Source organism: Artemia franciscana, chromosome 1 (assembly GCF_032884065.1).
Source record: "Artemia franciscana chromosome 1, ASM3288406v1, whole genome shotgun sequence".
Classification (NCBI taxonomy): domain Eukaryota; kingdom Metazoa; phylum Arthropoda; class Branchiopoda; order Anostraca; family Artemiidae; genus Artemia; species Artemia franciscana.
In genome coordinates, this window is record NC_088863.1 from 40,142,723 (window position 1) to 40,170,087 (window position 27,365).

The window sequence follows — 27,365 nt, forward strand, 5'->3', positions numbered from 1 at the left end:
ATGTTGTTATTAAAAAACAGAAAAAAGAAAAAAGAGGGAGCCAATAATCGGCCATGCATCAAGAGTAAAACGGGGCCCAATACAAACCCAGAGGAGCGACTTCAAACTGACATGAGCAATATTAGAAATAAAATTATTAACCAAACAGTAGTGATCGATTAAATAGAAAAAATTGCATTTGCTGATTATTGTAATCACATTTCCTAAGTAAATTTAGGAAAAGCTGCCGATGAATGCAATGAAATTCTATTGCTACATCCAAGACAACAGATTAAGTATTCTGATTATTATCAAAACTAAAATTTAAAGCGAATAAGAAATCCTCTAAATCCTGGCTCTAAAAGCTTAAATCTTGAAAAAAATTTAAGTTGGAAACAGTGACCAAATCCTAAAAGGAATTGTCAAAATCCTTTGCGTCTGAACTTAGCATGAAAAGATGTACATTGAAAACTTACATAGACGCATACATTACAGCGTGCCTATTCTTTAAATTTAACTCACCTTTAAACGATAGGATAGTAAATGGAGGACATCCGGGAAACTGGTTTATCATGCATGATTCCAATTCTTTGGTAGAAGGCGTAACATTCTCCCCACGCTGCTTGTCTCTATACCAAAAAAATATGGATTTAAAAGCATTCTCGTTTGAGCATGATCCACATGCCATGGTTGTTACTTGTGTGTGACCGGCGGGAGCAACCTGCAAGAAGTAACCTGTAAACTTCATCAGCAAATACTCAATCCTTGAAATTCTTTACTACAAATTGTATACCTTCCATATATACCCGATAGACTAAATTTTAAATTCATTAGCAACACAAAAATGGAGGAAGGTGACTAGGCAAACATATTGCCAGCCTCGATTTCATAGCATAAACCCAAAGGTTTCCTTCTTCTACCATCTTTTAATTTTGGGGATATACATACATTTAATTCTGGGACATAATATGTCTAAGCCTGTTTCCTAGATTCAAGAAATATATTTTAGAATCTCTAACACGTTTTAAGAAGATCCGGTACCTTAAACATCATTTTGTGAGCCTCAACGTCGGCTGACCGTCTCAAAGGCAAAGGGACCATTAGCGAATTCTTCCAAGGGAATACTTACCTTTGAAACCTATTGAGAATTTTTGATTTGATTATGACATTTGATTGAAAAGACAAAGCAATAGTGTCGGCAAAGTTTTCAATCAAAGTGGATTGCACCACTTAAAATTCGGGGACTGTCAAACTGTTCAAATGACATTTCTTTTGAAGCGACTTCTGGCATTTTTCATAGCTAGTTTACTAAAACGTTTATCTCCAAAACAAAACAGGAGAAGTTACAAGCTTTTTCTAATATTTCAGGAAAATTAGATGTCGACTTCTAGTTGTTTACCGTTTATTCAGACTGCTTATCCAAGCTCTACCAAGTTGTGGCAAGAACATTCAATGAAGTCTAAATAGTTTGGCAAAACAAACTAAAAAGTTTATAATGAACGAGACAGGCTGATTCCTTATTGTATCAAATCCCCTCAAAAGAATAAAGCAAAAAACACACCTTGTGCCTTAGGGTAAGGCTCAAAACACACCTTGTGCCCTAAGATGAATCCAGGATTTTCGTTTGAGGTTACAAAATGCACCAAAATTTGTTTGAACGCATTTCTGTTTCGCTTTTATGAGTCAGACAAAAATTTCCTGGGGAGGCGATTTAAAGCCCTGTCACTCAAATTGAATCTTAAGAATTTATTGATCACTCAGCTGTCTTTTTCTGGTGCAGGGTGTTAAACCTTTTTTTCTTTACTACATCCGCTTTCCAGTTTATCTAAGAAAGAAAAGGGTTTGTGTCGATCTGCGGGTCTGTGTTGACCTCGAAGTATCTATTACCTGATGTTTGAACTATTTTTAAGAAAAAGGCTATTTCTAAATTGTTTTGAAATAGAATTTATTGGTCAGTATTACTGACCAATAATAAATACTGCATGTTTATTAAGTATTAAATACTTAAGAATTTATTGGTCAATCAGCTCTCTTTCTGATGCACGGTGTTAAACTTTTTTTTTTCTTTTTTTTAACTAGATCTTTGCAAATATATAAATTTAAGGTCAATTAAAGTGCTTTGATTGTAAAGCGTCGTGGAAGTATATTGATTTAATCAATTTGGTATGCAATACTTTTGACTTTCTTCTCAACGAGGAATGCGATTTTCCCATTCTACAAACTGTTTTATTTTCTGAACAAATTCACTTCAAGTCCAATTACTTTTTGAGACTCTTAAAACAATGGCTCAATTCGTTACTAAGGAAAAAACAAAACCTTAGTTACTACGCGCAGAAAACAAAGTCAGTTGGGTGGTTTTTTTCTTTTTCTTTTTTGCGTAAATAAGAGCATTATTTGCCATAGCAAAGTGTAAGTTCAATAGAGAAAAGTTGTCGCTAAGGGATTATATAAGGTTACTAGTTCACTGGGGCAAGGAAGCAGAGATACTTCCACATTTTCGAAAACACAGCTGGAGTGTGTCAAACAATATCCTGGGCAACAAAAATACCTTGCCCCAACCCAAGATTTCCGAAAAATTACGCTGAATATTTTGGACAGTCATTAATGAGACATTAATTTTATCATCTCGTCACGATCAATGTGCAATTAGACCACGAGGTGCGCATTTAGAAAACCTAAATTATCAGTTTGCCAAATTTTATAAGTAGTTATAGCAGACCCATAGGGGGTAAACTATTGGAGCTACTAACCCCTCAAGACGTTATTACACACAGCTGGGTCTGAAACAATACTGTAGCGCACGCGTATAGTACACCTACGTAATAGGGAATGTTTTCTAAGAGACGCAGGTGTCTCTTACGTCATAGGGAATGTTTACTCAGCTTGTTAGGTAATAGGTTTTCGGGTGTTACATAATAGAACTTGTTAGAGTCTGTTAGTCAGGTGGAGAGGCCCCGGATGTAACGGAGGGGGGCACACAAGTGGCTGTTGCGTAATAACGGTACACAAGTGGGATGTGAGGCAATCTGTGACCAAATCTTTAAGGAAAAATATCTAGTATTACTTAAAAATCAAAGAAAAAACACTCCATACAGTATTACGTAACAAACAGGTGCGCGTAATGAACAGGCTTGAGGGAATCGTCGTTAAACTTCATCGTGACTAACGGTGAAGAGTAAAAGAGTAGCGGCTATCAGTGCCTTTAAATAGACTAGGCCTCCACTACTGACATCCTACTTCTTTGGTAATTACGTTCTCTTCATTTCTTTCGTCGTTACGTTCACTTCGTTTACGCTAGCTCTAGGAAGGGATCCGAACTGGAGAATACGACCAAGAAGAAACTTACTTAAAATTTCTGAATGTGAATAATAATTTGCCAATCCATCGGTCATAAAAGTCGGGGAGAGGGCTCTTTCCAACGGAAAAAATAGACGCTTTAGTGCCTTTTTATAAGTAACAAAAACGAATTGAGGACAGCTGGCCCCCTCTCACGCCCTTTTTCCCAAAGAGATCTGATAAAATTTTGAGATAGCTTTTTGATTCAGCATAGTTGAAAGGTTTAATAATTATACGTCTGAGGATGACATAGCCCCCCACAGGCTCGGGGAAAAGGGCTGTAAGTTATAAAATTTCCCCATTGTTTATGGAAATTTTTAGGGAAATTATTACAGGGGGAATTTCCACGGGGAGAATTTTCTGTGAAGAGGAAAATTTCCGGATGTAATTTTCCATGTTTTTTTTTTAACAGGACAGAATTTTTCGAAGAGGTGAAGTAAATTGCGTGGCATGATTTAAAAATTCGTCAGAAATATTTTTCTCGTTAAATATTTAAAAATAAGGGGTGAAAATAAGGAGCAACATTGAAACTTAAAAACGAACAGGAATTATTATATGTTTGAGTTGGCCTACCCGTTCCTCAAACCTTGCTCTTTGCGCTAAAATTCGACTTTCTGAAACAAAATCTTAAGAAAATCTGTTCAAACACAAGGGCTGTTGAATTTGAATGAAATGTATTTGTACAGAACTTTAAGACTTTAGCGTAACGAGTGAGGATTGAGGAAGGGAAAGCCCCCTCAAATACGAATAATTTCTAATTGTTTTAAATTTCAAAGTTGCCCCTTACATTCAGCTGAAACTTCTTTTTTTCTTAATTTTTTTTTTTTATTCTGAACGCTCTCAATTTTTTTTTGTGCAGCTACCGAGGAATCTTCCGGATATTCAGCTATGAAATTCTCCTCTTTGCTAATTGCATTTCCAGCGAATGTAGACTAAAAGCGTGTCAAAGCCCTTTCTGAGGCAAAACATATTAAGGATTTATTGTTTCCAGGCAATACAGAAATTCCACATATAATATTTCGCATGGGTTACCCCAGTTTTGAAAAGTATTCTAACTGAAAAGAGCAAAAAAATTATAATAAAAATATTCAGCCCCTGTTTTCATTTGTTGACGTTATTTAAAGTAGACTTTATATTATTTAATGTGTTTTTTCCTTGTCTAAGAAAATACTGTATATTTTTCTTTTCTCTTTTCAAGTTGTGTTTATTTTTGTTATTATTATAATGACAATAATAGTATTAAAGTACATTCAATCATAGAAAAGAAGCGTTACAAAAATACTTAAGAAAATGTTATTTTATAATTTTGATAAGCGAAGGATAATAGTAAAAGTAACGAGAAGGTAATACCCAATACTACTTTTCAGATTTTTTAAATTTTAAAACAAACTTTATTTATCTAGAGAATTTTGTTTGTAAAAAAATAAAACGTGGGATGTTTTTGTTGACATAATACATTTCTGTTTTTTTAAACAAATTCAATTCCCAAACTTTAAAGTTCTTAAAATCATTTTAAAGAAGAAAATGTCAGTCGCAAGTACTGCTGAGCCATCTTCATTGCATCAGTAATAAAAATATATGAGAACTGGTTCAAGATCCTTATCCATTGCAACAAGAACTGGATTTATGTACCCTTGGCAATGCGAAGTGTTGCAGCATGTTTTTGCCGGCTTAGCCAACAAAAGTGTTAAGGGATCAGCACTTATTGAATTAAGAGAACTAGCACTACGTCTCTATGCTTAAAGATTTCAGAATTATGTAGCTGCAGCTACTCTACTATAACAATTGAGAAATTACGTCATTGTGATGAACTTTTATTTATAATTGCTGTGTAACCGCATGGCGATACATTTTCATTCCCTAAAATGCTTATCAGGAACCATTAATTGGTACAATAACTAAGGAAAGCAGCGAGCCCCTTATCATCAAAGTCGGTACTCGTTGTATCCTAGTTGGTAGTATAAAGCTATCGATCGCTTGTCATAATCACTCTGCAAAAGATAAACACTATTAAAAATAAAAGAAACCTACACTAGTCAGTAGAATTAAATGACTTCTTATCCCTGAAGACGACCGTGATCTTCACGGTCTATCCCTGATACTGCTCCGTCACTTGGCTTTGCATTCTCTGCTTCCCATTCTTTTTATCAAACAAAATTGATATACTCATTCGCAGTATTTTCAACCCCCTTGAACCACGAAGCTACCCGTGCTTTAATAAAACAGTCTTGCTTGCACTCCCACTCCGTAGCGAACATCTAACTGAATTTGTAGTGCCTTCAAATACATCGGAAGAAAATATTATGTAGGCCTACACCAAGTAGCAAAAGATGTACACCAAAGATGATAAGCATAGATGAACAAGGCGTAACACCAAAATATTTTTTAACAAGTCCCTCCTTGGTCTTAAAACTTGAAGCATATTTTTTGTTTTCTAATGTGTACCACTCTACTAAAGTTGTCAATTCCTCGAAGCTTTTAAAATGATGCATCACATGATGGAATGTTTGAACGGCAAAACAGATTTCATATGCTTCTATCAGCTCATTGATCGGCATTAAAGAAAAAGGGCTATCTGGCTGATTTCTTAGACCGCACTACCTTTTCATCAAAGATCCGAAACACACTCGGCGTTTTTTTTTTTTTTTTTTTTTTTTTTTTTTTTTTTTTTTTTTTTTTTTTTTTTTTTTTTTTTTTTAACGAGTGCTTGTTTCACAAAGATTGTTTTTGTCGTGCTGCTCTGGCGCTAAAACACTGGGCGATAAACATTCTACAGACGCAACAGCAGTCCATCAGAGATGTGACCATAAAATCAATTTTAATTGACATTAACGTTAATTAATTACTGAACAAAGAAAAAATCTTTATATTATGGCTGAGATACAAAAGACAAGTTAAATTTAATAGTTCATAACATTTTTTTTACTAGCATTTCCTTTGTAATTTAAATAGAGATGTACTGAAGAAGGAGGCACCTGAAGTAAGATGAAATAACTTTGCTACCTCCTGCGTAGCAGAATCCGGGGTTCTTCTTCAATTGATGTAATTGTTGAGGTAAGTTTTATTTTCGAAGCAGTTGCCTGTTAAGCAGGTGCAAGTTCAAGCAGGTACAACCTAGAAGCTATTTGGAAAACTAATTGGTAGTAATTTTCTTAGTGTAAATGAGTTTAAATTTTGTGAAAATAGTATTTGATTTAGGGTACATAAATTAAATTAACACTCATTTTTTATTATTTATGATTAGTAGGTTTTGATTTGTATAAGATCGAAGATAGGGGTTAAATTGGTACCAACCCTCTGCCATTTTCTTGGTACTTCCTAATCAATTTCTTGGAACTTCCTTATCCAATTTTTTTTTACCAGCTCTTTTACAGTCAGCGTGTTTTACTGAGTTTTTTACCGCCCGATTTATAAGTCGCAATATTATCCTATATACCTCTAAGAAACGCTCGGTAAAAAATGCCGAGTGTATTTCGGGTCAAACAGTATGGGGTAACAAACTGTAAGGAAGCAGATATTTCCACTTAATAGTAACCGAAACTCAAACGAGGTAACCGAAATACCAGAATTTTTATACTGATTCCATATATATATATATATATATATATATATATATATATATATATATATATATATATATATATATATATATATATATATATATATATATATATATATATATATATATATATATATATATATAAATATATAGTTCATGAAGTTTAATGTTACCTATCAGAAGCTAGAATCCTGATAAGATTTGTCAAGATTTCGAAAACCACCGATTTCAAAAACCCACAAAAGATCTTAATAAAAATTGCATCGCCAGGTTCAGCATCTTAGAAAACCCTATTTCAGAGATTTCAAGCTTTGATATTTAAAAATAGTGAACTTTACGAAAGATAAAGGGTGCGTTTATTTGTTTTTCTTTTTTCCTAAGGGTGATCGTATCGGGTCTGTAATCTAAAAAGATTAGGATAGAGCTCATTCGATCAGAAATCAAAGTTCTAGTGCCCTTTTTAACTGACCAAAAACATTTGAGGCATCTAGCCCCACGTCCTGCTTTCCCAAAAAGGCATACAATCAAAGTTTTGAGATAACCAATTGATTCAGCATAGTTGAAAGGTCAGTAACTATGCCTTTGGGTATGACATAACACTTCATAGTTGATAAGCAAATAAGGTTGACATCACCAAAATACATAAATAATAAACGCATTTTCCTTAAAGATATTTCAATTGGGAATGAGTACACGGAAAAGATGATCTTTCAAACTAGAAAATAAAGAGCGAAAAAATTTGGCGAACCCAAACTAAAAACTGAAGGTCAATTATAAAAAAATACAATAAATTTACGTTTTGATTCTCTACTAATCCAAATATTCAAAATTTTCCGCAAGCCGTAACCAACATGATTCACCATCCTCCCACACTATGACTGATCCTATGACACCCTTTATCATTCCCAATACACTTTCCAGGTATTTTCTTGTTAAAAATCATGCATTAAGTCCATTGGTACATTTTCTTACAGCCCAAACCTCTGGGATACACCGTGTCAATTTCACACCACCCTTCCACATTATGACTGGCCATCCGGCAACATTATAATAAATATGGCATTTTTCGGACATTTTCCTCCAAAAATAACTATTTACACTAGGATCGATCGTTTAAACTTTATGAAAAATCTACAATAACATTTTTTCTGATGACTCCTGGCAATTGACGCCAGCGTGACCATTTACCTGCCTGATGGTACCCTCTGGCACACATCATCACACCTATGGCAGTTTCAACCTTTTTCCCACATAAATAAGTTTTTAAACTAAAAATAACCATTGTATTTATTTCAACAGCGAGAACTTGCCAATTCGTCGTTAGATTGCGATGTTTCTTGGCATTTCACACCCCCCTCTCCTTATATCGGGTGATTATGTAAAATTTTCCCATTTATAGTTAAAAAAGAGCAAAGAATTTTAAATATTTTCTTGAATAAGCCTTTTACTCATTCCCACTACATGTAGAAACCCAGACGAAACCGTAGACATCAAGAACAATACATAAAAATCAATACCAAACTGTAGAATACATGGACAACCTCTATAATCGAGACCAACCTGAAAAAATCAAGAAGTATGGTCAGGATTTCTACATAATAATATCTTTGTATCTTCGGATTGCTGTTGATTTTAGAGTTTGGTCTTGACTTCTACAGTATGGTCTTGGTTTTCATGAATTCATCGGGGTTTCTATGAATCGGTCATGATTTTAAAGGTTGGCCATGTTTTTTACACTTTGGGATTAATTTTTATTTTTTGGTCTTGATTTCTATGCATTGATCTTGATTTCTAAGAATTTTCTCGATTTCTACATGCTGAGCTCTTGATTTTTGCGATTACGCATTAATTATGAATTTTATGAGGTTCTTCTTGATTTCTACATATTGACCTGTTTATTCCTTCTGATTGGTCTTGATTTTAGAGATTGTCTTTGGTTTCTACAGCTTGATCTTGCTTTTTATGAATTCGTCGGGATTTCTGTGTAGTGGTCTTGGTGTCTATGGTTTGGTCCGGGTTTCTATATGTTGTGGGAATAAGGAAAAGGCTTATTCGAGAAAATGTTTTAAATTCTGTGTCCTTTTTAGCAATAAATTGGAATTTCATATTTTGTTACGTTAGCGTCAATTGCCAGTAGACATCAAAAGAAACGTTGTTGGGTGTTATTCATTAAGTTTAAACGATCGATTCACGACGTGTCATGAAATGACACGGTGTATCATGGAAGGTTGGGTTGTGTAAACATGAGCCAATAGTTTTAATGCATGATTTTTAACAAGAAAATACCTGGGAAATGTCTTAGGAATGGTGAGGGGTGCCAGAAAGCCAGTCATAATGTGGCACGGTGGTTTGGATTGACATGGTGTATCACGTCGGGGTTGGTTTGCTAAAAAGATTAACCAATTAATTTAACGCATGATTCTAAATGATTCATGTGCTAGAGAAGGCAGTGATAGTGTGGTATGGAGGGGTGCACTGACATGGTACATCACGGAGTGTTGAGTTGCAAAAACATGAACTGTTGGGTTTAATGCATGATTTAATCCTGAAAATACCTGGAAAATGTCTTAAGAACGATGAAGGGATGTAAGGAGGTGCCAGGGGACCATTCATAGTGTGGCACGGTGGTGTGATTTGACATGGTGTATAACGTTGGGGAAGGCTTGCGAAAACATAAACCATCAAATGCAAGATTTGATCATGGAAGTATAAAGAATTTGACTTAAGAATGATGAAGGGGTGTAAGAGGGTGTCAGGGGGCCATTCATAGTGTGGCACGGTGGTGTGATTTCACATGGTGTATCAAGTTGGGGGTGAATTGCGAAAAAATGAAGCATCAAATGCATGATTTGATCAAAGAAAAATATGGAAAATGCCTTAGGAATGACGAAGAGGTGTTAAGAGGGCGCCGGGTACCAGTCATAGCGTGACACAGTGGTGTAAATTGATATGAAGTATCACGTTGGGTTGGGTACCGAAAACATGAGCTGATGGATTAAAAGCATACAGGGTAGTCAGAAGGTGCTAGAGGGGGAAGTGATAGTGTGGTGTGTGTGTTAGTTGACACAGTGTAACGTTGAGTTGGGTTGCGAAAACACAAACCGTTGGGTTGAATACATGAATTTATCATGAAAATATCAGGAAAATGTCTAAGATATGATGAAGAGGTGCCAGAGGGTGCAAGATGGTACTCAGGATATGAGCTTTGTCTGACTGGGCACAGTGCGTTTAGAGTGTACATTTGCCGAGGCATTGACAGAGAGAACAGAATTAATCTCGCTAAATCAATTTGAAACCTATTGGGACATTACACCGAAAGGCAGTGTTCTATTTGATTTGCACCATGACCACAAATCCAACACTCAATGTGTTCAATTTAAATCCATGCGTCTCCAAATACAAAACGTATTCAATACCCTTGGATTTCCTTGAACATATTCAACGGGTTAAGAATACCATTATCATTTTCAATAGTAGCCCGTCAACTGTAAAGACGGGTCATTGGCTATGCATGTTTCAAACAGCGACGAATATAGAATTTTTCGATGCATTCTACACGCCTAAATTCAAACAAATTTCTTGAGCAAAGTGGGAAATCTATTATTTAAAATCGGATGCGAGTACAAGATTTATCGACCAAAGGCTGTGGTTTTCATGCACTACTATTTTTTATTTTCGATGTTGTGGCAATAATTACATTGAATCTCTCATCATTTATGCAGACAATCCTCGATTGAATGACTTTATAGTTAAAACACCCTTCCTACCTATACAATATATACTTTGATTCCCTAAGATAAAAGAGCCTTAGAAATTTTTCAAACTTTGTTTAAATGCATGTACAATAAGTCTTCATTTTTTATAATTCTTCGTTGACGTATAGGTAATGTCGATAATAAACAACGATATGTGGCAGGAATTCGGCATGATTCTACTTGAACTTACCCCGGCATGCAAAACCAGGGCAAAATTTTCAACAATCCAATGTAACTTCATTTTTTTATATCTCTTTGTAAATTAAAAAATACTATTCTGATTCATATCATAAAATTTAAGTGATTCAATTTGCTTATTTGGAACAATTTCACACATGATATTCTCATATGAAGAATCACCTTCTGAAACATTCAAATAAAAATCTAACAACGACGATATGTCTCGTAAAAATACTCTGAAATCAATCTTAGGATTTCTTCTAATCATACCAGGGTAAGTATTTTCCCATTGATCACACTTATCAGTGACAATCGGAAAGTAAGAAAACTCCAGTCTGAGTGTCACAAACATATTCAAGGCAGGAATTAGAGTCTTTAATTTGCACTGAATTTCCTCTGTACAATTTACATGGATTTTTTCTATACACTTTTATTCATAATCATTAACAATAGTGCAATTCTCACTGGATGATTAGCTACCCAATGTATACAAACATAGTGCTTAAGTGTAGAACGTATTTTCACTGTTGACTCTCTCACTTTCAAAAAGAAACTGGCTTGCGGTAAATAAAATGAATATCCCTTTTAATTCTAGGAGTAGTAATCGAGTGACGTCAAAAAACCTATTTGGTTAGGATTTTTCGACTTATTCGTTGTTTGAATAGGATCTAGGTAGTGTTCAAAAGCAAATTCACTCGTATTGTTTCGATTAGTATGTCAAGAAATCAAGAAAACGTATCTGGCCCGCGACGTAAAAGTCTCACAGAATAATCCAAAGATGGACGACGTACTGTTCACTGTATCGTCAAACATTCTTTGGGAGAATATTTTCCTTTGAACTGATAAAACTTGAAAAAATTAATCAAGATTCAAATATTTTTCCACAGTCACAAGATTCCGTACGATTTTTGGTTTCTCAAATCCAATCATTTTTAATCTTGACACTCTCACTGCCGATTATAGAACAACAAATCCAAAGGATGAATATTCTTTCTGGCTTCTCGTCGCCAGTAAAATTTCCAAAAGAAAAACCATTTTCAAAAATGCAATAGTAACAAACTCACTCCTTTTTATATATTGATTCAGATTATTGTCTTCAATATATTTCACTAATACATTTAATCCGTATTGCAGTCTTTGTACATGCATTATATTCATTTCAGCTTCAAAACATAACTGTTCCTCTAGCTTGAATTTACTCAATGATATCACATATCTTGTAAACATCTCATCCCATTCAAGGGTCAGCTGACAGCCCCTTGTAGTTTCTACTGCAACACTGGGTACTCTAGGTTTCATTTCACCGCCGTAAGATCTGACAAAACAAGTGTTGCTGATATTAAAAACCCGTTTTGACTGGATTATAGACCCAAAACAAGCCATGCGAGGTTAGGTCCTACATAAGTAAACATTGGACTAGGGTCATTTTTATAACTGGGGATTTTCACTTGAATGGCGGGCCCTGGAGTTTTTTTCTTGGACCTTTAAGTTTTAAACATTTAAATAACAGCCAAAGAAATCTTGGAGAAAAACATCTAGTATTACTTTACAATCAAAGAAAAAACAATCCATATAGTATTACGTAACAATCAGGTGCGCGCAATCAATAATATCAGCGTCTTGAAAAAATAGCCGTTAAAGTTCATACTGATTAACAGCGATGAAAAAAAGATTAGCAGCTATGTGCGCCTTTAAATAGACTGGGCCTCCACTACTGATGTATTTGCCAGTGGTTTTATATCTATTTATCTGTACTCGATTAGAAGTACTCGAGTACAAGGGGAAACAAAACAGATGAAAAGATGCTTGACATCAAAAATTAAACGCATATAATTCATTAACAGAAAAAGTTGAGTCAGCTGTAAGTTGTAAAGTTTCTTGGATCGTCTTGTGACACTCCATTCTAAATCAATCGCCTTGAGAGGTAGATCGAGGATTCCTTATATTTATGCTATTTCTGTGTTAAAAAACATTGTTTTATTCCGAGCAAAAATTTTGCAAACCTTAGCATGTGATTCGTATTTTTCAACTCTCATTGAGAGGCAAAATTTCTCACAAGGGTAAATCGTACCAGATGGAGGGAGAAACGACGGCACTCAATAGTTTGAAACATAGTAAATCGATTGAATGACTTTTTGCATTTGACAGCTTTTCCATATGCTGAGCAGAAAGACTTTATTACCGATTGATTAGTCAACGAGCCTCAATCTGACCAAGGCGTCAGACTGTACCCGATACCAAATATTTCAGAGACTGAGTGTGCTGGATTTAGCTATCATCAAGCGCAAGATTTGAATTGGTCGAGTTACAGCCGCTAGAAACGATAAAATTCTGTTTTCTCTTTGTTGATCTGAAGTCATATTCTTCCGTACAGGGTCACTATAACACAAACTTCTTTATTTGCACATTTCTTTTTTATATTTGAAAATATTTCAATAATACCATTGTCATATAATAACAAAAAATAAACACAACTTGAAAAAAAAATTATACAGTATTTTCTTAGACAGGGAAAATACACATTAAGTAAAATACAGTCTACTTTAAATAACAGCAACAAATGAAAACAGGGGCCGAATTTTTTATTTTCTGTCGCTATTATCAGTTAAGATACTTTTCAAAATTCGGGTAACACATGTGAAATATTATAACTAGAATTTCTGTACTGCCTGGAAACAATAAATCCTTAGTATGTTTTGCCCAAGAGAGGATTTTGAAACGCTTTTAGTCCACGTTCACCGAGAATGCAGTTAGCAACGAGGAGGAATTTCATAGTGGAATACCTGAAAAATTTATCGGTAGCCTCCAGAAAAAAAAACAACAACAGAAAACATTGAGAGCGATCGAAATAAAACGAAAAGAAAAAGATTTTTTTCCACTGAGTGTAACGGGCAAAAGCAAAATTTAAAACAAATCAAAATTACTTCGTATATGAGGAGACTACCCCTTCCTCGGTCCTCGCTCTTTACGCTGAAGACTTAAAGTTGTGTAACAACCCACCTGAGACCACCTGAGACTCCCCTCATGTACAGAATAATTCCTGTTCGTTTTAAGTCTTAATGTTGATCCATACTTTCTGTTGATTTTATTAATATATATATATATATATATATATATATATATATATATATATATATATATATATATATATATATATATATATATATATATATATATATATATATATATATATATATATATATATATATATATATATATATATATATATATATATTTAATTTCTGACGGGTTTTCAAATTATGCCAGGCAATTCACTTAACCTCATATAAAAGTTATTTCCCGTTAAAAACCAAATCCCTGGAAAATTATATCCAGGAACTTTCCTCCCACAGAAAAATCTCCCAGTGGAAATTCCCCCTGCAGATAATTCCCACCAAAAATTTCCATAAACAATGGGCAATTTTCAAAACTTAAAGCCCTTTCCCTCAAGCCTATGGTGGGTTATGTCATCCTCAGAGGTATAATATTGGACATTTCAATTACGCTGAATCAAAAGGCTATCTCGATCTTTTTTTTATCACCTCTGTTTGGAAAAAAGGGTGAGGAAGGGGGGTTTAGTTGCCCTCAATTTGTTTTAGTTACTTAAAAAAGACACTAAAGCTTTTATTTTTTGGAAAGAGCCCTCTCCGTTACTTTTATGACCATTGGTTGTGAAAATTATTATTAAGATTCAGAACCTTTATGTAAGTTTCATCTTGGTCATATTCTCCAGTTCGGATCCCTTCCTGGAGCGTAAACGAAGTGAACATAACGACCAAAGAAAAGAAGTGAACATAATGACCAAAGAAATTGGATGTCTTCGCTAGTGGTTTAATATCTAATTACCTGCATCTGCTTGCAATGAACAAATGGTAAAAAAAAAAACTTAGTACAAGATGAAACAAAAAAGGCGAAAAACACGTTTGACATTAAAATTAAATGCATATAATTCATTCACAGAAAAAAGTTGAGACAGTGGTGAGTCGTAAAGTTTCTTGGATCTTCTTGAGGCTCTCCATTCTAAATCAATCACCTTGAGTGGTAGATCAAGAATCCCATACATTTATGTAATATCTATGTTAGAAAACATATAATTCATTCACAGAAAAAAGTTGAGACAGTGGTGAGTCGTAAAGTTTCTTGGATCTTCTTGAGGCTCTCCATTCTAAATCAATCACCTTGAGTGGTAGATCAAGAATCCCATACATTTATGTAATATCTATGTTAGAAAACCATTGTTTTAGTCCGAGCAAAAAAAAATTGCATACCTGTAGTATGTGGTTCGTATTTATCAACAATCGTTTAGAAATAACATTTCTCACAAGGGTGAGAAATGGCGGGAAACCGTACCAGATGGCGGGAGAGACGGAAACACTAAATAGTTAGAACATAATAAATCAACTGAACGGCTTCTTGTATTTGACAGCTTTTCCATATGCTGATTGGATAGACTTGATTACAGACCGATTAGTCATCAAGCATTCAGTTGACCAAGTCGTCTGACTGTACGCAACGCCAAGCATTACGGAGACTAAGTCTGCTGGATTTGGCTACCATCAAGGGCAAGATTAGCATTGGTCGAGTTAATGCCATGAAAACGATAAAATTCGGTTTTCTTTATGTTGACCTGTAGTCATATTCTTATGTACACGGTCACTAGCACACGAATTGTTTTTGCACACTTCTGTTTTATGATTGAAAATATTCCAATACTATTACTGTCATTACAACAACAAAACTAGACCTACGTTGCCTGGACAGCGTGAAGTGTTGCGGCAGCCTTTGTCCGGCTTCGTCAGCTAAAGTGTTGCGAGAGCAACACTTTGGGTTTGTTTCATCACTATCGATCACTAATCACATGATCAAAGGCTATTCCTCAGCGTTGAAAAAACAACAGCAAAAAAGTATCGAAAGAAGGGACTAAATTGACTTTGCAGCCAGTTGAACTTTATCCTTTTCAATCGTAGACATCGTGACGGTTGAAAACCCGGAACAATATCTTATATAATCTAGTTGGTATTATAAAGCTATCCCTAACTTTTCACGATCAAAATACCATAGGTGACCTTCTATTAATTATTACGAAACTATCTCATTGTTTTACATTCTCGCTTGCGCTTGTTTCTTCACTATCGGTTAAATGATGGAGTTGTCAGCCTATCGAAGTTTTTAAACGGTATGTTCAAACAAGAACGCAATCAGTTATCACATGACCAAAGCTATTCCTCAGCGTTGAAAAAACAACAACTACAAAATAATATCGAAAGAAGGGACTAAATTGACTTTGCAGCCAGTTGAAGTTTATCCTTTTCAACCGTAGACATCGTGACGGATGAAAACTTGGAAGTTGGAACAGAGTTGTCAGCCTATCGAAGTTTTTAAAAAGGTATGTTCAAACAAGAACGCAATCAGTTATCACATGACCAAAGCTATTCCTCAGCGTTGAAAAAACAACAACTACAAAATAATATCGAAAGAAGGGACTAAATTGACTTTGCAGCCAGTTGAAGTTTATCCTTTTCAACCGTAGACATCGTGACGGATGAAAACTTGGAAGTTGGAACAATATCTTAAATAATATAGTTGGTATTATAAAGCTATCCGTAACTTTTCAGGATCAAAATACCATAGGTGACACTAATTATTGCGAAACTATCTAATTGTTTTACGTTAGCGTTTGTACCCGTTGCGTAAACACTTAATTCTGTCAGATTTAATGAGATGAAATACAATGTGCACCAATTTACACAAATTTCTAGCCCAAAGTGAACAGATTCTTACTTACAAGTCCCATTCCCGTGATAGACATCAGGTTCACCGGAAACAAATAAATGGGTACACCAACTAGCAAAAGTTGCAAACCCCTCATCGCTGAAGATGATTGTAGCTCAACAGCCGATTATTACTTATATTTATTACACTGAAACCAAATTGGTTTAACCATCAAATACACCGGAAACAAATAATTGGTACACCAAATAGCAGAAGTAGCAAACCCCTCAATGCCGAAGATGATTGTGAGCTAACAGCCGTTTCTCGCCCAAAGTGAACCGATTCTTCCTTATAAGTCCCTCTCCCGTGATAGGCATCAAGTTCACCGGACACAAATAAATGGGTACACGAACTAGCATAGTTGCAAACCCCTCACTGCTGAAGTTGATTGTAGCCTAACAACAGATTATTACTTACAAGTCCCCTACATGTCTTACCACTGAAACCAAATTGGCTTTACCATCAAATACACTGGAAACAAATAATAGATACACCAACCAGCAAAAGTTGCTAACCCCTCATTGCCTAAGGTGATTATTACCTAACAGCCAACTGTTGCTTAGAAGTCCTCTATATGTCTCACAATTTGTAATGGCCTAGATTTCGTTTCAGTGTGTACCTTACTACTGAAGTTGTCAACCCCTTGAAACTTTCAAACTGGTATACCTCATGAGAGAATTTTTGTACCAAAAAATGGATGTCATATACTTTTATCAGCTCATCAAGAGCTATCGATTGCCGTCGAAAAAAAATTATATCCGTCTTAGTTCAAAAGTTGATTTTTTTTGGCCTCAGGCCAACTTTCTAACGTCACCACTTAGAAAGTAGCAAAGGATAAGCTCCAATTTCTTTAGCAATGAGAGAACTTTTAAATTTTATTAGGTACATCTGATACCATTTCTCTATCGCAATTCCAAGACCGAAAATCCGAATGATAAACTCAGCTGAAATCACGAACGGAAATGGATAGAAACAATAGATGGCAGCACTTTCGGACCCGTGGGAAAATGCCACATTTTGCTTTTGTAAATTTTTCTATTTATCACTCAAAGAAGATATATTGGCTGTAGGGCCGGGTAACTACCGCATATATTTAACACTTATAGATTTTAGTCCATCTTCAATTTGAAAATGGTGCCTGCCTGCTTGCCTGCCAGAACGGAGCTTTCCCCTCCAAAGTAGAAACATGCTTTGATGAAACAAAAGCTTGGATACACAACTTCAGATACTCCTCTCTGACATAGGGTATATAACTCCACTTCATTTCGCACACCATAGGCTCTGGCTCGTGGACAAGCAAAAACCATCCTTTTTGGCCCCAGGCAAGAGTTCTGCGGAGCTTTCCAAAATGTAATGTCATATTCATCAATCCGGTCTGAGGTCCACACTTTCCGCAAAACGCAAAGGTTAGACCCTTCCCAGTTTTCAGGAATAATCTGAGATCGGACACATGGGAAAAAAAAAACAAAACAAAAATAACAAAAAAACGGGACAAAACCAATGCGTTCCTCTCGCAACACAATAAACACAACTTGAAAAGAGAAATGAAAAATATACTATATTTTCTTAGACAAGGAAAATACACATTAAGTAAAATAAAGTTTACTTCAAATAACGTCAACAAATGAAAACAGGAGCTGAATATTTTTTTTTTCTGTCGCTATTATCAGTTAAAATACTTTTCAAAGCTCGGGTAAAACACACAAAATATTGTATCTGGAAATTCTGTACTGCCTGGAAACAATAAATCCTTAGTATGTTTTGCCCAAGAAAGGACTTTGAAACGCTTTTAGTCCACGTGCGCCGAGAATGCAGTTAGCAACGAGGAGAATTTCATAGTCAAATCTCTGAAAGATTCGTTGGTAGCCTCCAGAAAAAAAGAAACAACAGAAAAACATTAAGAGCGTTGGGAATAAGTTTTTTCAACTGAATGTAAGGGGGAAAAGCGAAATTTAAAACAAACAGAAATTACTTTGTGTATGAGGGGGCTGGCCCTTCCTAAATCCTCCCTGATTACGCTAGTCTAGAAGTTCTGTAAAAATACATTTCATTCAAATTCAACAGCCCTTGTGTTTGAACAATTTTTCTTAAGAGATGGTGTCAGAAAGTCGAATTTTTACACAAAGAGCGAAGGCTTAGGAAGGGGCAGCTCCCTCATATACGGAATAATTCCTGTTCATTGTAAGTGTTAACGTTGCTCCCTACCTTCAGTTGAAAAAAAAAAATTATATTTAATTTCTGACGGGCTTTCAAAACATGCCAGGCAATTCAATTAACCTCAAGTAAAAATTCTATCCCGTTAAAAACAAGATCTCTGGAAAATTAAATCCGGGAACTTTCCTCCCACACAAAATTCTCCCAGTGGAAATTGCTCCTGCAGAAAATTTCCATATGCAATGGGCAAATTTCACAACTTACAGCCCTTTCCCCAAGCGTGTGGGGATTATGTCATCCTCAGAGGTATGATTATTGGATCTCTGGACTATGCTAAATCAAAAGGCTTTGTCAATTTTTTTCGGATCTCTTCGAAAAAAAGGCGTGGAAGGGAGGCTAGTTGCCCTCAATTAATTTTAATTACTTAAAATAGACACTAAAATTTTTATTTTTTCCGTTGGAAAGAGCCCTCTCCCTGACTTTTATGGCCATTGGTTATGCAAATTATTATTAAGATTCAGAAACTTTACGTAAGTTTTATCTTGGTCGTATTATCCAGTTCAGATTCCTTCCTGGAGCGTAAACGAAGTGAACATAATGACCAAAGAAATAGGAGGTTTTTTTTCGAGTGGTTTGATATCCATTTATCTGAACCCGCTTACAATGAACAAATGGTAAAAAAGAAACTTAGTACAAGATGAAACAAAATAAAAAGACGAAAAACATGCTTGACATTAATATTAAATGCATATAATTCATTCACTGAAAAAGTTGAGTCAGTGGTGAGTCGTAAAGTTTCTTGGATTGTCTTGAGGCTCTCCATTCCAAAATCTATCATCTTGAGTAAGTGGATCAAGGATTCCATATATTTATGTCATTTCTGTCGTAAGAAAACCTTTGTTTCAATCCGAGTAAAAATTGCGTAAACCTGTAGTATGTGCCTCGTATTCTCTAGCACTCGCTGAGAGACAAAATTTCTCACAAGCGTGAAACCTACCAGATGGCGGGAAAGACGGCGGCACTGAGTCGTTGGAACGTGAACATGACTACCTGCATTTGACAGCTTTACCATATATTGAGCAGACAGACTTGACTACAGTCTGATTAGTCGACAAGCCTCAAGTCGACCAAGGCTGTAAGCGACACCAAGTATTTCAGAGACTGAGTCTGCTGGGTTTGGCTACAATCAGGGACAAGATTAGAATTGGTCGAGTTAGTGTCTCTAAAAACGATAAAATTCCGTTTTCTCTATGTTGACAAATATTCCTATTCTTCTGAGCATGGTCACTAGGACACGAAGATTCTCTTGTACACGGAGAACAGGGACAGTCTGAGGGACAAATTACGAATCTAAGAGGCACCACAGTGCTTGCGAGTGGACGGCAAAATCAAACGCTGCAGACAAACAGTGCAAAGGATCTCGATTCTTTTTCAATATATTGGATGTGCGGTAACCGTGGCAGTTGGCAGGCATGAGTCCCGGCTCAATACACATTTGGAATAACTAATGTAGAAGTTCTGTGTCGTGCTGTAAGTGACTTGGAGCAATTCTGTTGAGCCCTGCAGACTTCTTTCAATTAATCACGTAAAAGAAGCACCACCAGAAATTTATAAATCCTGTCACCTTCATAGTTTCAAGTAATCCTAGTCATAGCCGCAAGTAGTCACAGTCAGAAAATGTCGCAATCACAAGTAGTCGCAGTCTTAGGTAGTCGCTGTCGCAAGTAGTCGAAATCGCAATAGTGTTAGTCGTAGTAACCTTGAAAGTTTCAAGTTAACTCCCTTAGCTGTTCTTAAGAAATTGCAAAATCTGCCATATTTGTAACCAGATTGAACATTGTGTCTTCTGATTTAATTCAACATTCTCTGAAGTCTCAGCTTAATTCCTCTAACAATTTCAGAAACACCCAGAAACAAACAGTCCACTATTTCAGAATAATAAATCCTAGGGGTAAAACATGAGCAAATGACATAAATTACAGTCCTCGCCCTAGGAGGCTATGGAGGATGCCCACAGGCTATAAGGGGTCTTGTCATCCCCAGAAATAAAGTTATGGAACTTTTTTCGATTCTGAAAACATAGCTATCTCAAAAAGCTTATCAATGTTGAGTGAGATCTAAAAAAAACAAGGGAGGCTGGGTTGCTTTCCGGTCACTTTTCAGGATTCTCCTTTAACATGCCCAGAAAATTTCAACTGGGATATTGCTCATACGTGCTTTTGACAATCAGCATGCACTTAGTGTGTTTTGTTTTTATATCCCATCTAAGATTTTCACCAAGATTCACCTGAATACCCTAAGCCTTTTTGGAGACCCGTGATGAAATATGCCACTCTTTCCCACAAAAACATCCCTATATGTAAGAAACGGGCAACTTAAACAACAGACAGCGCCTGCTCCAGGGGCTGTGAGGTGTCATGTCTTCTAGTAGGTTAAAGGTAGGGCACTCTTCTTATGTTTAATGTTGCTCTTTTCTTTGGAAAACTGCTGTTGTGAAAAAACTGTTTTAAATCAGTCTCTATAAGTAGTTCCATTTTGAAATAAATAAAGGGAAACTTTTACACTAACTTTTATTTTTAATTATTGCTACAAAGAGCTTTTCTCTTCGATCAATTATTATCCGACGTTGAAGATGAGATTGTGATTAAAAATAAATTTGACTTTCCTATATATCCACTTGTCTAATGCAGTTTTTCATGTTAAATAGCAATGCAACGCTCCTTCAGTTTTATCGATTAGAACGCCAATAAAGTTATATAATGATACTTAAAACGGAAGCCGGAGCATCTTTTAAATAAATGCTGCTGAAAGAAAATGATGGATACCAATTTTAGCAAGCTTTTCAGTTGGGAGAAATCTGTATGTACAAAGAACTTTTATGCACAAGAATACTGCTAAAAGAAAATGATGGATACCAATTTAAACAAGCTTTTCAATTTGAAGAAATCAGTATGTACAAAGAATTTTTATGCACAAGACAGAAACACTGGAATCAAATAAATTATAAAACTTGTATTTCGAATATTAGACGGCCAAATTTCGAGAAGTAAACACGACCAAGTACTATTACGATTAAATTCAATAAGATGACTGCAATAATGAGCAAAACGCTCCAAAAAAGGAATTCAAGGCCTAAAATGAACATGAATTCGACAACGGAACTGTTCAGAGCCATACGCGAGACCCCAAATGAGGACACAATAAATAAAGATTTTCCAAATGTCTGTTTATCAATTTTCTTCTTTTTTCAGATCAGCACGACGTTGAGTAGACGTTATTTATTACTTCAAGCAATTATATCAAGAAGTCATAGTGGTTAGCGGCAAGTCGTCACGGTTACGGTGCGTGTTTTATTAGAAATGGATAAAAATAATATTAAGCATAATGCAGGGGTGGTTCTTCATAAAACTGTTTGAATATCGATTAAAATTTGGCAAGGATTGTAAATGTTTATGGTGACTTTCCTTACTTATTTACAACTATAAAGGAATGGTTGGCTCATTAGTTTCTAAAATTCAGAATTTCTCTCACTGGTCAACGTTATTCGTGACATCTGTCTGTGACAAAACCTGTACACGAGTATTTTGGACCACAACGGAGACGAGACACTGACACTCAACTTTTGACACTACAGACACTTATTTACCTATTGACACTCAACACCAATAGATAAAATATATTTAGCCTTAAATGTGAGTACGCTGTAAAATAATCCTTTTTTGAAAATCTTAGATTTAACAAATCAACTAACATCATTTTTATACAATCCTAATAAGGGGGGTGAGATTAATGCCAGAATTGCCTCTCACTCAATTGGAGTATCTGTCTTGGCTTTTTCTACAATTAGCCATAACCTGATGCCCACAACTATTCCATTTTAATTCAAAAATCAACGGACTTGAAGTAAAATGGAATATTTGTGGGCATCAAGTCATGGCTATTTATAGAAAAAGTCAAGACAGATAGCCCAATTGAGTGAGAGGCAATTCTGGCATTAATCCCCCCTTATTAGGATTGTATACAAATGATGTTAGTTGATTTGTTAATAGATATGTCTACCTATTATCCGTCCATGTCCATGCGTCATTCCCAGGGCAGTAGAACTAAGGTAGATAGTCATAGAGCTAAGATAGAGATAGAACCTATAGATTTCCAAGTGTTTGGTTAAATAGAACCGGTAAACTGCGAGAGTAAGTGTGCCTCTCTTATTGGACCCATATTTGTTTGTTATCTTTTAGCAAGTCTCGCCTGCCAAGAGTCTCAGGCAGGTTGACCAAGAATATAAAATTGACACATGACCATTAGATTGCCTAGATTGCCTGTCATTCCCCTCATCAGACCAAGGAATTTTCTGATCAGTCACGTATAAATGTCACGATTTCGCAGCTTTCACAGTTCAAAACCTAAAAAGTGGCTAACAACATATTTTTTTAACCAAATAAAACTAATCGTCCTTCCCAAAAACCTAACTGAGGAATTGTTCTTTCCATCAGAGAACGACAATCCAAGAAAATAAAGGAGACGAAGTTAAAAAAAAACATTTCTAAAATTTTTTTTAAAAAGACAATCTCTTTTTCAATAAGAATATAAAAAAGGTTGGATTCAAAATCTAAGGGGCCAGGAAGACAAAAATAAAGGGGGAGTCCTCCCTACTGACGTCATTGTCGTCCATAGATGTTATAAAATTACATAACTCTATCCCTTTTTGGTGTTTTGTTAATATGCGAAGCCACCAAGAACTATCTCGGACGGGTTGCATGCATTTACACAGATTAAAAAAAAAGTAAATCTTTGATGTTCAAAAATTGAATTATTTAGAGATTAAGATCTTTTTGGTCCGTAGGCCGAGTCTAAGATAGACTCCCTTATTTCGGCGATTCTGTCCGGAATTCAGAAAAAAACTGGGGAAAGGAGGAAGTTACAAAAAAGAAGAAAAGGAAAATAAAAGAGACCACAAAAGACTGAGTGAAACAAGTGTTAAAGAAACGGTACTTACTGCGAGCAGCGTGTCTTTTAGCTTGTTTGGCCATGCCTCGCCAGGATAAACGCCAAGAGCAGGACGATTGATGAAAGTACGCTGAAAAGAAAAGATAAACAATAACGAATAACAAATTGTAAATTCTAAACATAAAAAGTTAAAACTATTATAGCCTAAGTTAAACAAAAGCCATACGCCTTGTAGAAAATGAAAGCTATCACATCCATTAACTCTGTATACAAATAGTAGGGAATTCTGTATTAAATATACGGTTAGTTTGGATTAAGTTGATTAAGTTGAACAAATCCAACCATGCGTTAAACTACATTTAGCTTAAGATTAATAAAATTGCCAAAAATTTAAAACATTATTTAGCCCTCAATTACTGTTTTTCATTTCAATGTATTTATGTGTAGTTTCAGGGTGTATTTATGCTTAGTTTAAATTTTCGCTCCTTAAGAGTGAGAATTTAAAAACGTTATTTAGCCTTCAATTAACTTTTTTTCATTTCAATGCATTTGTACTTAGTTACAGGGAATGTCCTTAAGAGCGAAAATTTAAAAACGTTATTTAGCCTTATTTCAGGGAATGTCTTTAAGAGCGAAAATGCCCCCAAGAAATTTCCTGAAATAATTTCAACACACGTAAATACCTATATAAAGTATATACTGCACGATTTCACAGTAGGCTAAATGTCAATTAGCCACAATTGACACCGCAGAAAAGATTCTAACAAGAAATTCTTTGGAACTATCGAGCAAACTCTAAAATCTCGATGTATTTGGAGACAAATATTATCTGTTTTGCTTAAAAATTGCTCATAAACCGAAGGAAAACAAAACAAAACAGGAAATGAAATAGGCCGAGCAAAGTGAGACTAACAGTCATCCCAAAGATAATTACGTTTTCCAAGAGTATAAAGAAGTGCCATAGGCAATAAGTATTACAAGCACACATTTACAACTTGACTCGGACACTCACCACACAGAGGCATTAAAAAAAAAAAAAAAAAAAAAAAAACAAATGAATAAGAAATCAAAAATATTTTACGATTTTTCTGAAACCATCGTACAAGTTCAGGCAGGGTATTCCCCGTCATTTGTGAGGAACTAAAAGGGATGGTATTAAAACCTAATTGATGGATTCAATGGTATTCAAATGTAGCAAGAACTACGAAAAAGATACGTACAATGATCAAATGATCAGAGACAAGAGAAACACTACTTCTGAGGGCCGCAGGAACACCATCGTATAGTTGAAGAAAAACAAAAGCCAAACACAGAAGAATATAAAGAGGGTTCAAATGAAGTAACACATAATCAACAGAGTTATTTTTCAAAGGGATAAGATTCATCACATCGTCACATACGTTAGAGAATGGTACTCGGAACGAAGAAAAAGTTGGCATTCATATGTAAGGCAATAAGAGACGCTAGAATCAAATTAACTAAGAAAGGAATTTTTTAGAATCAGCCCAGGGGAAACAGCTTTGAAATTCGTAAGAATTTAAAGGCTCATCAATACCTTCACTTCTTTAGACTAATACGATATCTGAAGGATATATTCATCAAGAAGAATAAGAAGGAAGAGGAATTCTTAGATTTACGGAGAGAACCCTTTGAAAGATGAATTTAATAAAAATTATCAAGAAAAATCAAGAAACTCGGCAGCACTTAGGGCTACTCAATTAATTTCTGACTATAGAATTATTCTCTATTTTTTTTTTTTTTTTTTTTTTTTTTAGGTAACTCAAGCTCCGTTCTGACAGCAGTGCCGAGGGTGCGGTCACCATCGAAAGAAAATAGTGTTCTTATTTTATTGAATTACCAAGCATAGAAAGATTCAAGATAATATAGAAAACAAAAAAGTAAAGGTTTTTAGTTCACATCCACAACAATAAGATTATTAACACGAAGTAACAACAGAACTGGCTGTTCAACTTAATCTTGCGTGACGACCTCCCTAAATTGAGAAGATGAGCGAAACAAAGTATCCGCACTGCACTCCTTCTCGATAAATCGTCAATCCATTGACTAGCATTCTTTTTTATGCCTTAGTGACTATATTTTGAGGTTAGAAGTCGGTGGGTCAACTAATCGAAAGCCTTTCGAATGTCCAAAATATAGCGACCAGAATCGGACCAGAACTAAGATGCAAAGGCGATTAATTTAAAAGAATAGTACAAGCAAGCTCCGTTGACAGCTTAGCTGGGAAGCCATAAACCATCTCATGAAAAAAGTAAACAGGAAAGCAGTCTTTTCAGGTTTTTGTTTTATAATTTGGTCCTCCTTTAAGCAATTGCTCAAGCTAACTTGTGTGAACTGTGGAAAATTCCGTTTTCGAAAGGCATATTTAAAATTGTAAAAGAAAAGATACTTGAAGGAAGCCCTACCCATGCAAAATTGAGCAGCCAAATAGAAGTATGACAAACAAAATAGTAATAAAGGCAGAATGTACGCTGTAGAATGTCTTACAGTATCTATTTTTCATTTTATATCAATTATTTTTCCTGTTTTGTGGGTTGAGTGATCATAGCAGGATAAGATAAAGGTTAAACAAAATAATTTGAAAATATGAAATGTTGTCAGAACTATAGAAGAGTTCCCCTATGACGGAAGTGCAATAGAGATGACGGACTAGGACTAAGAAGTACGAGTAAATACTTTCCGTGGACTTGGTCAGGTAACGACACAGAGGCTTCACCATTTAAAATGTTTGGAGAGGGGGGCATTGGATTTTACCGACTGGCTGGTCATTTTCATTTACTGATTTGGATGATAATACTATTAAAGTTACTTTATTTTTTGTTCTGTACCGACTGAGACTGACCTTCTTACATATGATTTTCTTCGTAGTCTACTGGACATTTTGGTTGGTGACTCTCAAGTATTCTTGGGTACTTGTAGGCTTCAAGTACCCAGTTATTTAACTTAAGCATTAAGTACTTTGGAAAAGTTGTGCTTAAGTAAAATCCAAGTACTAAAATTGCGTGCTTGAAATACTTACCAACACTGTATGTAATATTGTATAAGCATTAATATTACTGAAAAACGGTTTATACAACCGTTAAATTTATTACTGCCTTATACATTTTTAGGCACAATACGCCATTTCTCGATACCATGTTTTCTGAAACTGGGAGGTTACAAAACTAGCTTTTTGATAGTTTTAAACGAATTAGCTATCTCGTAAGTGTCGTTCTGTTGTACTTTGGTTTGATTTGGGCCATATTTCCGTTGTGCGGAGGCAAATGACATAGATCGGCTCTTTTATCTGGAAAGATGTAATCTCTTTTATTACTTCAATAGGCAGTAAAAAAATTAATTTACCAAATAATTAGCCCTTTCCAATTTTCTAGAGCCAATGATTTGATAAGATGTTCATTGAAAAAAAAGAGCTAAGGGGCTCATATGGCACTTGTGACGAGGTCGGAAGAGCCAAGAGCCTAGAGCTCTTATGGTATGAGCTCTAGCAAAATTCTAAGAATCAATTGATTGCTTTAAAAGGAAAATCAGAGGCTCAATGCCAGTCGGTATTTAAAATAAGAGCTCTGAGTCACGAGGTCCTTCTAAATATTAAAATTCATTAAGATCCGATCACCCACTCGCAAGTTAAAATACCTCAATTTTTCTAATTTTTCCTCTCCCTTCAG

At 35.3% G+C, this 27,365-nt stretch overlaps 1 protein-coding gene across 1 annotated transcript in view; it reads right to left on the reverse strand.

The window, feature by feature from the left end:
• Window positions 1–27,365, reverse strand: part of LOC136029564 (4-aminobutyrate aminotransferase, mitochondrial-like) — a 121,659-nt gene that overhangs the window by 35,986 nt on the left and 58,308 nt on the right. Inside the window, exons 4-5 of the mRNA XM_065708053.1 lie at window positions 23,732–23,812; window positions 502–700 (exon numbers count right to left, since the gene is read on the reverse strand). Coding sequence (XP_065564125.1) covers window positions 502–700; window positions 23,732–23,812 — 280 coding nt within the window. The remainder of the gene's footprint in view (window positions 1–501; window positions 701–23,731; window positions 23,813–27,365) is intronic.